The 13220-nt window shown below is 39.4% G+C and overlaps 1 protein-coding gene across 7 annotated transcripts in view; it reads left to right on the top strand.

Moving 5' to 3' along the window:
- Positions 1-13220, top strand: part of pitpnm2 (phosphatidylinositol transfer protein, membrane-associated 2) — a 69967-nt gene that overhangs the window by 21149 nt on the left and 35598 nt on the right. For all 7 annotated transcript variants that reach the window (XM_055207640.2, XM_055207645.2, XM_055207643.2 and 4 more), the window contains exon 2: positions 1726-1916. In XM_055207640.2, the coding sequence (XP_055063615.2) occupies positions 1839-1916 (78 nt within the window). In that variant the 5' untranslated portion in view covers positions 1726-1838. The remainder of the gene's footprint in view (positions 1-1725; positions 1917-13220) is intronic.

Genomic DNA, 13220 nt, shown 5'->3' with positions numbered 1-13220 from the left:
GTCTCGGGTTACGTATGTGACTGTTGTTTTCTGAGAAGGGAACGAGATGCTGCGTCTCCCTTGCCATACTTCCTGCATCCCTGTAATGCCGTCTTTGGCAATATTTTAGATAGCGATATACTTCCTGGCTTTTGCGTCACCATGTCTTTGTTGTTAAGCCTTACCATTGGTTGAATTTGATATACGGTATACACATTCAGACTCACTTACCCCTGGAGGCGTCTCCAAAGTGTCACCACCGCAGTGACGCAGCGCGAGTTCCCTCAAAAAGGAACTGTAACAATGTATCTTAAAAGGTAACACGATGTAACCTTGCTCTCACTTGAATTGTGTCCCCACATTTAGTCCTTGAATTTGAGGATATTGGACCTGGAAAGTCCTTGAAAGGTTCTTGAATTAGAAGTTAACTAAGGTGTGGGAAGCCTATGCTTTGGATAAAAACGTAAATGTAATTGTAATGTAAATATAACATAATGTAGTTTAATGAGTAATGTTTGTGTGGAAAATATTGTTGACCTGATGGTTTTTTGTTGATATACAGTACGAATCACTGTAGAGGGTATCGTACCTTATGATAAATACTATTTGATTCAGTTTAGATTCAGGGAGTCAAAGTGTATTGGGGTGTTCACATCAAGCGCAAATTCATTGATTTGCACGAGTAGTTCACATACAAAGTTAATGCAAAGACGCGAATAGACATGAGATCAACTTGGTGATGCGACGCACTAGTCACCTCAAACGCGTCTTGCATGCAAGTGCAAAATATTTTCAAGCTCAAGCTGAAAATTTGCATGACGCGAAGTCCCGCGAAATCCCACGAGTAATCTAGAGCGAGAAACGCGATGCATCGCGTTTGGTGTGTACGCCCCATATCAGTCCAATGTTCTCCATTTTTGTGTAAAGATTCAGCATGCAGGCCAAACTAAAACAGGTCAGCTCTGACCCACTGATAAAAACTAAACGTGCAGAAAGGCTGCAAGATATAATCCAATTACTGCAGATTTGCGTATCACGATACGCATATCACATTTATTTGCAAAAATTTAATGAATTTTTATTTTAAAAAGTTATTGATAGTCCATAACTAGTCATTTTGTGTGCAGACAGGGACAGAGGATTTATTTCGATAACTTTTCAATAAAGTTACTATCCGAAAGCGCTATCGTACCATGTACCGCATTCTCACCAATACCATGCAGTCCTAATGTACAAGTATTTAAAATCCTACTTTTGGTCTTTGTAAATCATGATACAAAATATAATAAAATTAATCTTATTCATAATTTTTGTCTTTGTAGCTTGGTGTTTTGTTTGTGGCAATGCAAGTGAACAAATCAGCTCCGTCTGCCTTTTATGTTGCAATAATGTTTTTGTGTGTGTACGGCCCCTAATCCTCTCCATAACATTTAAAAGCTTATTCATAACAAAGAACAGCTTCTTTATTTCATAACATATGAGTTAATAACAAAAGGCTCAAAACATTTAAACGGATGTGACTATATTTTGATTGGATCATTTGGCGCGGTTGTTCATTTCATCACATCAGTTGAAGTCTAAATCGATCTGATGAAGTGCTTGGCAGCCGTGCACATCTAAACTTTGCGATGCATTCCTTACAAGTGAGCTCTTAACTCGGATCTTGACTGTTTGTGACACATCCGGCCGGTGTCCCACGTGATGATTCATACCGTAGCCTGATGTGTTGTCTCTTTCTTTTTCCAGGTTTAAGAAATGAGCTCGGCCTGTCCTCTCTGATGCACTCGATCTGAGGGCCGTCCTGGTGGATTTGCCCCCCGTCCCAGCGGAGCTAGCAGCAGACCCGCTCCACGGCCAACATGCTGATCAAGGAGTATCGCATCCCCATGCCCATGAGCGTCGAGGAGTATCGCATCGCTCAGCTCTACATGATTCAGGTTTGCCTTTGTCCCCAGTGACACGTTTGAATCTCATGTTAAAATGCAGAGTATGACTCATTCTTATGTCGTTCAGGAAGCCATGCACCGATATTTTTTTACAGAACAGGAGAACTTTAATATTGTTTTTTTCCATGGAAATTTCTAAATCTGAGGTTTGTTTGTTTAAGGGAAACATTATGTTAAGCTCCAGTCTTTTCCTCTCAAAAGCTTTTGGATGAGATGAGTATTCAGGCCTAATATTCATATGCACTATTTATGTTTTTCTCTTTATTGGAGCTTGGCAGCCACAATCTGTCATTGCATGAAGTTCTCCTGTTGTGTTCCACAGACAAAAGCAACACGGGTTTGGATTTTTATTAAAAGTGTGTAACACAGAAGATGTGACTCACAGTCTGCGTGTTTGGTGTTTCCTTTCTGAAGCGTGCCATACTCTCAGGGTCAAATTTGCTGAAAGCTACGCATGCGTTTGAATCATTCAAACCATAACGCACGCATGCATTTTGTCGAGCAAAGTTGATGACTGAGGCTCGCCTCGTACGTCAGCTAATCCCGTGCTATTTTTGGTGGAGCGCAACAGTTTCACACTCACTAAATATTTTAGTAAATCTGACTGTGGTCCCCTGAGAAAGGATGTCAAAGAGGTTTTGGGTGTTGAGGCAGGAAACATCTTACGAGTTGGTACAACCGCCAATGAGATGACGGCAAACGCTGACAGTTGACAAGAAGTGAAAATCAATAGACATCTGCGATGTGCTGCTAATGTATATGTTATGTTGTCTGTACATCGTTAAGTTTTGGGTGGTTATGCTATTTTACTTGATGATATAAGAGGGAACCGCTGCAGCTTTACAAAACCAAGTGACCGGTGTGAATTAAAAGACGTTCAGTAATTATTGTAATTATTTGCTTGGGCCATTTTTGGTTTTATTTGACAGTATGTGAAGAGAAGTACAGGATGGAAAGAAGGGTACTGGAATGGCAAGCTGCGATCTCAGGTTACTGAAAGCGCATCTGCGCCATACGTCGTGGGCACTGCCCACTACACCATTGGCTCCGAATGACGTTCTGTAAGTTTCAAGACGAAATAAAAAAAATTGTCAAACATTGCAGCATACAGTATGTGCAGTAGGGGTGACCCCGAAAAGTCGAATATTTGATGCTTCAATAGGACTACCAATGGCTGTATAAGGGTGCACATTTTCTGATTTCACATATAACCGCTTACTCAAAATATGTTAATATACACCCTATTATGAAAATGCTATGCAAATAATATATAAAAAGAAGCTTTTAATAAATATTTTTAATATGCGTGAATAAATCCAACAACCCCTGTGACAGGGCTACACGTCCATATGGGAATCAGTTTCCAGGTTAATAAACCATTGCGAAGCAGTTGTCTCTTTGTTTCTACTGTTAAAAAGACAAAGTTCGTCGGAGCCGATGGTATAGTGGGCAGTGCTCTGACTTGTGGCACTTGTGGAGTATGATTCCCGGCTCTTGGTCGTTTGCTTATCCCGTACTTTATAAAGAGAAATTCTGATCTAATTTAAGTCTGTAAATTTTGGATTGGTCTTCGTTGTATCCAGGGCTCCAGACTAACTTTTTTCACTAGGAGCACAGTGGCCCCAACTGAAAATTTTAGGGGTGCAACCAGAAAATTTAGGGGCACACACAGTAAATCAACATGCTAACCAAATATTCAAATTTTTACTACTTTCCACTGTATTACTAATAAATACTTTGATGATAGATGCAGAAAGTACAATGTACTGTTTCAAATTCAGTGGCACATCACAAAAAAAAGGTTAAATTTACAGGTCGCACGTAAAGGTCGGATGTAAAATTCAGTGGCACACTCTCAAATTTTGGTGGCAAAATTTGGTGGCCAGTCTGGAGCCCTGGTATCGATGTTTCGCTGTTGTGTGCTGGCACGTGCAATTTAGCCGAATGTGCTAGGCGCTCTGCATGTCATATTTAAGATCATATTTAGGAGTTCATCAAGCTAAACATCAAAAACTAATTTTTTTGACAGGTATAAGTTGTATTTAAAACAGGGTGGTTATCTTGTCAAAAGTTGAGCCGGGTAAGCTGTTTCTGAAATTTCGTTGATGACAAGAAAAATATCTGCACTGAACCTATATTTATGCCTCAGACGATTGTCTCTCTTGTGATTTTAATAGTATGGTCGGTGTTTACTTTTAAATGATTGAAAAGAGATTCCTCAAACAAATATAATTTACTATTATAATTTTTTGTAATTTACAGTAACAATCTAAAATGATATGTCATTTGTTTGTTTTTTGGTCATACTTTGACACGCTAAATCTCAAAATTAAATAAAATCGCTGAACTGTAGCTGGGGCTTTAAAGGCAGGATCACATTTGTTATTTTTTAGGTTTAATTAACAAAAATGTTTTTTGTTATATTTTTCTGTGATGTTTTGCACATCGTGGCTTTAAAATGTTATGAGAAATCATTTAACGAATGAAATTATTTAACTAAAAAAAAAGATAAAAACGCATCGGCAGTTTTGTCCTCGTTCATCACTTGAAGGGCAGGTTTATCAGAAAGTTGTTTCTGTATGCTGCTTGTGAAAGAAAATAAGTTAACCGTTTGTTGAACTGGTCTGGTCCCCCTGCTAACCAATGCAAACACACATAGATGTTCAACTATCAGTCGACTATAGGCAAGATTCAACAATTCTGATTCGAATATGTAAATCCTTAGACAGGGATACTTTTTAATATGTGAAGCATTGGGTTGGGATGCTACCTTAGAAAGCAGCTGCCTACATAGACAGCAAAACTAGACACAATAGTGTACTAGATTTTAAAACCGAATCAATGTTTGTATTTAGTAAACATTTTTTTGAGTTTTGCATTAAAGCTAATAAATGAACACAATGCCAGTGCGTTCAGAGAGATCTCGCAAACTTGCGATGATCATGCGGTCGCAGCTGTATCCGAGCCATTGGAAGTGAAGATGAAGGGTTTCGCCCACGTTCTCGGTTTTCTCCGAATGCTCTTGTAAAGTTAATTAGTACTCTGTCAACACAGCTGTCTTTCAGTGATGTTGTCAGCGTGGTATTAAACATCTGACCACCGTGGACAGCTGAGATGTAACGTCCGATTGCGACACGCATGCTAAATATAAACACGTGTGCTGTCAGGTTTGGCCTAAGCAATGTTGACTAAAAGATTCGAAGTCCTGGGGGAACGAGAAGCCTCGTGAGCAGATTTCTGAAAGCGTGAGTCATCAGATGTCCGTATGACTGACGGTGCAGACGCAGAGATTCGAAAACAATCAACACGTTAGCGTGCTAACCTTGCATAAGGTTTTTTAACACCTTCGTTTCGAGCCCAGATTTTTTGAAGCACCATCTGCAGACGTGCCATCGCAGCATTTGCCTAATGAGCATGCCGAGGGCCTGAATACAGTTTGGCTCGCTCCAGCATCGACAAAATGACCTCACTAGTGTAGTGTTAAACCGGCAGGTGTGCGTTTGTGTCCCGATTCTTCATTAGTCGTACCCATTAGCCTCATGTCACAAAGCACAACTGTGGTCAGAAAGCAGATGTTCAGTGTTGGTGGAAAATAAAAGCATCTCGGTCGGTGTCAGCGCTGGTTTTTTGTTTGTGTATGACGCATCACAGATGAGTTATGCGTTGTGTGTGTGTGTATTGCGAGTTTAGATTATGTTGTTGAGTGTTTTACATGAAGGAAATTGTTTAGTAATTGATCTGTTAGTGCTGGCTGATGTATCAAACGTAATTTCCTTTCCCCAGCAAAATCAATGCATAAGCATGATTCTGAATATCGCAGTGGTTTTTAATGCACTTTTATTTGGCCATTTAAGTTTGCTATCGGCATTGGGCTAGAATTGCGAGTTTTAATAGTGTCACACTTTGATTCATTGGGTTGAAGTTTAAACCGTCTGTTTATAAATCAATTCCTTTGCAATCATCCCTATGTGCCAAAATTGTTTTTATATACAGACGAATAGAATTTGCTGCAAGTACGTAAAATGATTCAATATTTTTTTTATTTAGTGAGAAACTGATTGGGGATGCATTGAAATTATTGTATGTTTTCAATATTTTGGCTATCGGGCAATGTCGTAGCCAATGCACTTTGAATATTGTCAGAAAGGTTATTTTTAGCAACATCGCATGCTGAAGAAACTCGGCCCGCCGCAGGAATTTCTAAAGCTGCCGTCACAACGACATCACACATCCGTATCCCTCAATCTCCTCTTTTCTTTTTCTTCCCCCTTCGGTAAGACCCCCTCCTCTGCAGCGTCACAGCTTAGCTCCGGTTGCCGTGGTTACCCGTGACATCAGCCGGAGCGTGGCGCTCGCTGCAGTCATTTGTTTGCAGTGTGAGAGGGGAGATGGAGGAAGAGGTCACGATGATGCAAGCCTGTTGCCAGGGCAACTTCACTCCCGTGATTTCTGTTATCCACAGATGGGCAGTGAAGGTGCAGCGTGCCGAGGTTAAACCTCTCACATGATCCGGACCCATCCGTATCCATATAGGGCTGCGTTTGTCTGTCGTGCATCATTTAAAGATGAAAAAATTAAGAATGCAGCCGAGTATTTTAAAGGCAAATCCCCGGGTGGTGAAAATTAAACCGGAGGGCAAGAAATATTTGCATGCTCCTTATAGGGCCTTTTAATTTTTAAGTCCATGTGAAATGTGTAATAAACTTTAGCTTCAGTTAGTCACAGTAGCCACGCTTTTTATGCCAACCAGGCATTTTGTCACACCTCCGCTATTATGAGCCTTGCAATGCACGCTGTCTTATCCATCTTTATTTAGTTTATATTACATACTGTATTTTGGCCATAAATGCTGAGTGGAGTTCTGCATAACATACCGTACGTTTTTTACCATCTGATCTGTGTCCTTTGCATTTAAAAATAAAATGAAACGTCAGTACTGAATTTACTTTTCAAATACACAAAGTTGAGATTTTATTAAACCAAAACCAGGCTGAGTTAGAAATGAATTATTTATGTAAAAATAAAATTTTTCTTATCTCCTTGAGACTTTTCCTTTTATTATTAGATTAGTACAATTCCGAGCTCCTAAGGTGACATTGGAGTAAAAAAATCTAAAGTTTAGTTTCATGTGCTCACGTGAAACCTCCATGTCCAAATTTTTTTTTAAGTTTAGTTTTGCGTGCTCACATGAAACTTTCGTGAAAGCGAAAGTTTCACGTGCACACGCCAAAGTTTCACGTAAGCATGCAAAACTAAATGCGATAGTTTCACGTGCGCACGGAAAACCAAACTTTATTTAATATTTTCTCCATGTCCCCTTAGGGGCTCTGTAGTATAATTATAGCTGTTGCGTAATGTGTTATAACATTTGCAAAAACAATATGAAAGTATTGCATGTGACTAATGGGCGTACACACCAAACGCGAATTCAACGATTTGCGCGAGTAGATTACATACAAAGTCAATAAAAAAGTGAATAGACGCAAACTCGCACGGGCCGAATTGGGGGCGCGTTTGCCACAAAAACACACGCTATTGCCTCAAACGCGTCTTGGGCAAGTTAAAATGTTCAATTCAATTTACGGCATCACTGTTACAGTGTAGTTATACATTTAAGTACTAAGTAGTAATCATTAACAACATGTACTTACTATAGGATTGGGGTTAGGATTAGGGTTTGGTTTAGGGTTAGTTGCATGTAATTATGCATAATTAACTGTTATTACTATAATAATTACATGTAGCATGTGTAACAAAGACACCGTAAAATAAAGTGTTACCGACATCTGGTTTTTGAAACTTGAATTTCAGTCTTTTCATGATACGAGTTTATCATATGATTTTAAAAACAGGATGTATTATTTTTTATACATTATTATAGATTTTTTTTCAATAATGATTGGAAGCGATCTGGATGTTATGCTATATGTGTATGTGACCCTGGACCACAAAACCAGTTTAAGTAACAGTGGTTTATTTCTAGCAAAAGCCAACAATACATTGTACAAGTCCAAATTATCATTTTGGATATGAAGTATGCATGAAAATATTTTGTAAATTGTCTACTATATATATATAAAAATGTATTTATGATTAGTTATATGTGTTGTTAAGGACTTGATTTGGACAACTTTAATGGTGATTTACTCAGTATTTAGATTTTTTTGCTCCCTCACATTCCAGATTTTCAAATAGTTGTTTCCCTGCCAAATCTCATCCTAACAAACCATACTTTCCAATTGACAGCTTATTTATTCCACTTCAGGTGATGCATACTTCAAATTTTCCCTTATGACTGATTTTCCAGGGTCACATACTGTATGTATTATTGTTATGTATACTTATGTTCCACAGAAGTCATGCATCTTTAAAATATCTTAATTTTATAGAACTTACTCTCATCACGTATACTTGTGCTCTGTCTTATCAGTCAAAGAAATGTAGAAATAAAATGTTGCTAAATAAACAACATTTTAACCATTAAAGATGAAACTGGACCGGGTTGCTCATTGGAGCTGCTATCATATTCAGTCCAGTATGAGGATGGGTATTGTTGTAAATGATTGATCGTGTCTGGAGCTGGGCTGTGTCTGGATGGAGGAGATTTGTTGAATTGTGTTTTGAAATGAGAGTATTGATGTGCCGTGTTTGTGAGTCTGGCTGGGTGCGATGTGACAAATTTCCAGGATCATTAAATGTTTCTGTTGTGAATTACTGCTTTAAGTCTGTCAGTATTGGAGTGCTTGGTTTAATATTGCTCATAGTCCGGGTTAGAGATTTGAACAAACCTGAGTATAAAACATAAATATAAGAGTCTCCTGCATTGTGCAGTTGTCTTTGACTCAACAAAAAAACCTAGAAGAAATCCCAAAGAGATCTGTTGTATGTTACTTTCTTGCCTGTAGTTTGACAGTTGTCCTATTCATTTTGCATAGTACATTTTTCATATTATATATAGTCTATGAAGAGTCTATGGTTTTATTTGAGTATGTACCGATCAATAGACTGACTGGCTGACAGACAGACTGATGAGATAGATAGACAGACACACAAACAGACAGACAGACAGACTGAAAGATGGAAAGACAAACAGATAGGCAGACTGACTGACTCCTAGACAGATAGCTAGACAGACTGACATATAGACATACAGACTGGTAGATAGATAGATAGACAGACGGCCGGCTGGACAGATGGACAGTTGAAAGAGGAAAAGACAGACTTACAGATAGATAGACAGACAGACAGACAGATGGAAAGACAGAAGGATGGATGAACTGGCGGGCAGACAGACAGATACAGATTGAAAGATAGACAGACAGACAGACAGATGATGGATACACGGACATACACACAGCCAGCCAGCCAGAAAGACTGACTTATTGACAGACAGACAGACAGTTGGATAGATAGACAGACAGACAGACAGACACAAACAGACGGACGGACGGACTGACATACAGACAGACAGACAGACAGATAGACAGACATTCACACAGACAGATAGACAGACAGACAGACGGAAAGACAGATGGACGGATGGATGAACTGGTGGACAGACAGACAGGATAGACGGACATACACACAGACAGATGGACAGTCAGATAGATAGATAGATAGATAGATAGATAGATAGATAGATAGATAGATAGATAGATAGATAGATAGATAGATAGATAGATAGATAGATAGATAGATAGATAGATAGATAGATAGATAGATAGATAGATAGACATTCACACAGACAGACAGACACACACACAGACAGACAGATAGACAGACAGACAGACAGACAAATGGAAAGACAGATGGATGGATGGGTGAACTAGCGGACAGACAGACACAGACTGACAGATAGATGGACAGATAGACAGATGGACAGACAAACAGAACGATAATGGATAGACGGACATACACAGACAAACAAACAGAAAGACTGACTTACTGATAGACAGACAGTTGGATAGATGGATGGATGGATGCACAGACTGACAGATAGACAGACAGCTAGATAGACAGATAGATAGATAGATAGACAGACATTCAAACAGACAGACAGACACAGACAGAGAAAGACTGATTGACTTACAGACAGATGGACTGAAAGACAGCTGATGGACAGATAGACAGACATGCAGACAGACAGACAAACAAACTGATTGACTTACTGACAGACAGACAAACAAACAAACACATAAACAGACTGATTGACAGATAGACAGACAGAGTTAGTAGGATAGATAGACTGATGGATAGACGAATATATAGAAGGATGGATAGACAGATGGATAGATGGGCAGATAGACATATAGACAGATAGACAGACATACACACACACACACACATACAGACAAACTGACTGACTTACTGACAGACAGTTGAAAATGGTCGGACAGACAGACATATAAAAAATATATAGACTGACAGATGGTATATAACAAACATTTTTTATATATAAATTGTATAGTTTTTACTTCATATTTTATATTTCTGTAGTATATTATATACAAAAGTCTTTTGTATATAATACAAAAATTATGTGTGTGCCGTGTAGCAAAAATAGGTTGAGAAGTGTTGATGCAATAAAGTATCAATCTGATATAAAGAATACAAATATAATTGAAACACCGTGTGTGTGTGTGTGTGTGTGTGTGTGTGTGTGTGTGTGTGTGTGTGTGTGTGTGTGTGTGTGTGTGTGTGTGTGTGTGTACAGTAAGTCATTGAGGTCCTGATGTCATCCATCAACCTCCTAATTAATTGCTGGTGCTTTCACACTGGGTGGATGAGCAAAAACAGACCCCGCAGCCCAGTGTTCACCGTCTCTGTCGCCTGTTCCTTCTCCCGCCTGACATTTATCTGTCTGTCTACACTTTCTGTCACCTCCAGCTGTCGACACCTCGCCTCTCTCATATTTAGACCAGAGGACGCGATTGCACCGCTGCGATCCGCTCTGTCAGCCTGTGGCGTCCGACTCGAAACGCAGCCAAACTGATCCAGGCGCATAAGATGAAAGAATGCAGCTTGTGTGTTAAAAGTGACTGTGAATTCAAGTTAATTTGGCCAAACATAACAGGATGTTAAATTAGAATGACAGGAAGCAGTTTATCGAATTGCAATTCTAAGAAATTCAGTGTGGTCACTTTATATTTCCTAAAATGGGATTTAAAATGATTGAACTTTTAACTTAGTTTAGAAATGTCAAAATAATTAACACAGCCATTTAAAAACCATTTAAATTTGTCATGCAGACTCGCCCCAACACTGCTCTGTGGGGTACAGTAAAGCATTCCTGGAAAGCGGTGTAAAATAAAAAAAATTGTCTTGTTTTATATGCATTGTATTTTTTATATAAAAAAATATAATTTATACAAACTGCACTTACAGTTGTTATGAATTCCTTTCAAATTTAAGTCCAAGTTCATTTTAAGTCTTTCTTAAGTTCAATTCAAAGTGAATTCGGATTCAAAAGACAAATCTGAACGGCACACAATCAGTCTATGACCTGACGTCAGACCAGACTGAGCGTTTTAGTGATGCTGTGGCAGAAGAAGAGAGAGATGCTGTGGTTTTTCTCTGACATTGAGAGAAGCACGGCCGCTATTCCCCTGGTGGCACAGATCTGGGTTTTTACAACGGAAATGCATTACTCATCACGTATCTGGTGATCGAAGATATATTAAAAAACGCTGAGACCAAGAGCATTTGTGAGGTGTCTTGGCCGTGAGACTCTTTAGCCTTTTGCTGACTGTTATTCCTCATGTGGGCAGCTGACAGATATTTCTAGTGCTTGTGTTTCCTCGTCGTGTCGGTGCTCTCAGCCAATAGATAATAGATCATTAAATACCCATCAAACATGCTGATCTAGAACCCGTATTTGTTTTGTAATACCTCTGAGCATTACTTCTGATGCTGCAATAAATTGTTTTGTGTTAAAGGGGACATATCATGAACATCTGACTTTTCCATGTTTAAGTGCTATAATTGGGACCGCAGTGCTTCTATCAATCTAGAAAATGTGAAAAGGAACAGCCCTGTAAACATTTTCTGCAAATATGTGAAAAATAGGTCATTGAAATTTGTGATGTCAAAAGGGGATCTTATTATAATAATACCAACCATTAATCTGCACTATCCAACCACGACACGCCATGTAGTACAAAGAGAGAGAGAAAATAATTGACAGCACAATTGAGTTTCACTTTCAACGAACCACCATTATGGCATTCAGGGAGTGCATTAACATGCAGAATAAGTGGATAACAATCAGAAATCTGCTTATTATAGAAACCGGTTTCATGCGTTTTCATGCAAATCAATAAACCGGCTATGCAGAAAACTGCATTAGATGGGATTTGGAGATTTGTCAGGTTCCTCGCAGGCATGACGTCACCGCCTATAGTACACATAGTTGTTCAAAAAGCATAACAGTCCCTTCAGAAAACACAATTATGTGATCGCATGATTCAATGCATAATCAGCCGAATTCCGCATATTTATGCGGTGTCCGCATTTTTTAAATACACTGCACATTTGCCGCATAAATTGCAGATATCTGCGCACAAAATAGGCTTGCATGATTACACAATCCATGCATTTTCGTAGCAAAGAGGCACACATATCTTAGCAGAAAGTTAAAAAGTGTTGCATTTACTTCACACAAGCGCAGCCATGTCCCCTGTTGCCATGGGAACGTTATGAAGTGGCGTAATTACGCAACGTGAACATCAGTGAAAAGCCGAAAAAGCTGCAAACAGTTTTTGCACGTTCCCGCAGTTTTTGCACGTTCCCGCAGTTTTTGCACGTTCCCGCAGTTTTTGCACGTTCCCGCAGTTTTTGCACGTCCTCGCAGTTTTGCACGTCCTCTCAGTTTTTGCACGTCCTCGCAGTTTTTGCACGTCCTCGCAGTTTTTGTACGTCCTCGCAGTTTTTGCACGTCCTCGCAGTTTTTGCACGTCCTCGCAGTTTTTGCTAGTTCCCGCAGTTTTTGCTAGTTCCCGCAGGTTTTTGCTAGTTCCCGCAGTTTTTGCACGTTCCCGCAAGTTTTGCACGTTCCCGCAGAATTTGCACGTTCCTGCAGTTTTTGCTAGTTCCCGCAGTTTTTGCACGTTCTCGCAGTTTTTGCATGTTCTCGCAGTTTTTGCACGTTCTCGCAGTTTTTGCTCGTTCTCGCAGTTTTTGCACGTTCTCGCAGTTTTTGCACGTTCTCGCAGTTTTTGCTAGTTCCCACAGTTTTTGCACGTTGGTTTTTACACGTTCCCGCAGCTTTTGCACGTTCCCGCAATTTTTGCAAGTTCC

This window comes from Misgurnus anguillicaudatus, chromosome 12 (genome assembly GCF_027580225.2).
Source record: "Misgurnus anguillicaudatus chromosome 12, ASM2758022v2, whole genome shotgun sequence".
Lineage (NCBI taxonomy): Eukaryota > Metazoa > Chordata > Actinopteri > Cypriniformes > Cobitidae > Misgurnus > Misgurnus anguillicaudatus.
Note: the sequence above shows the minus strand (reverse complement) of the source record. Positions and strands in the feature narration are given on the sequence as shown.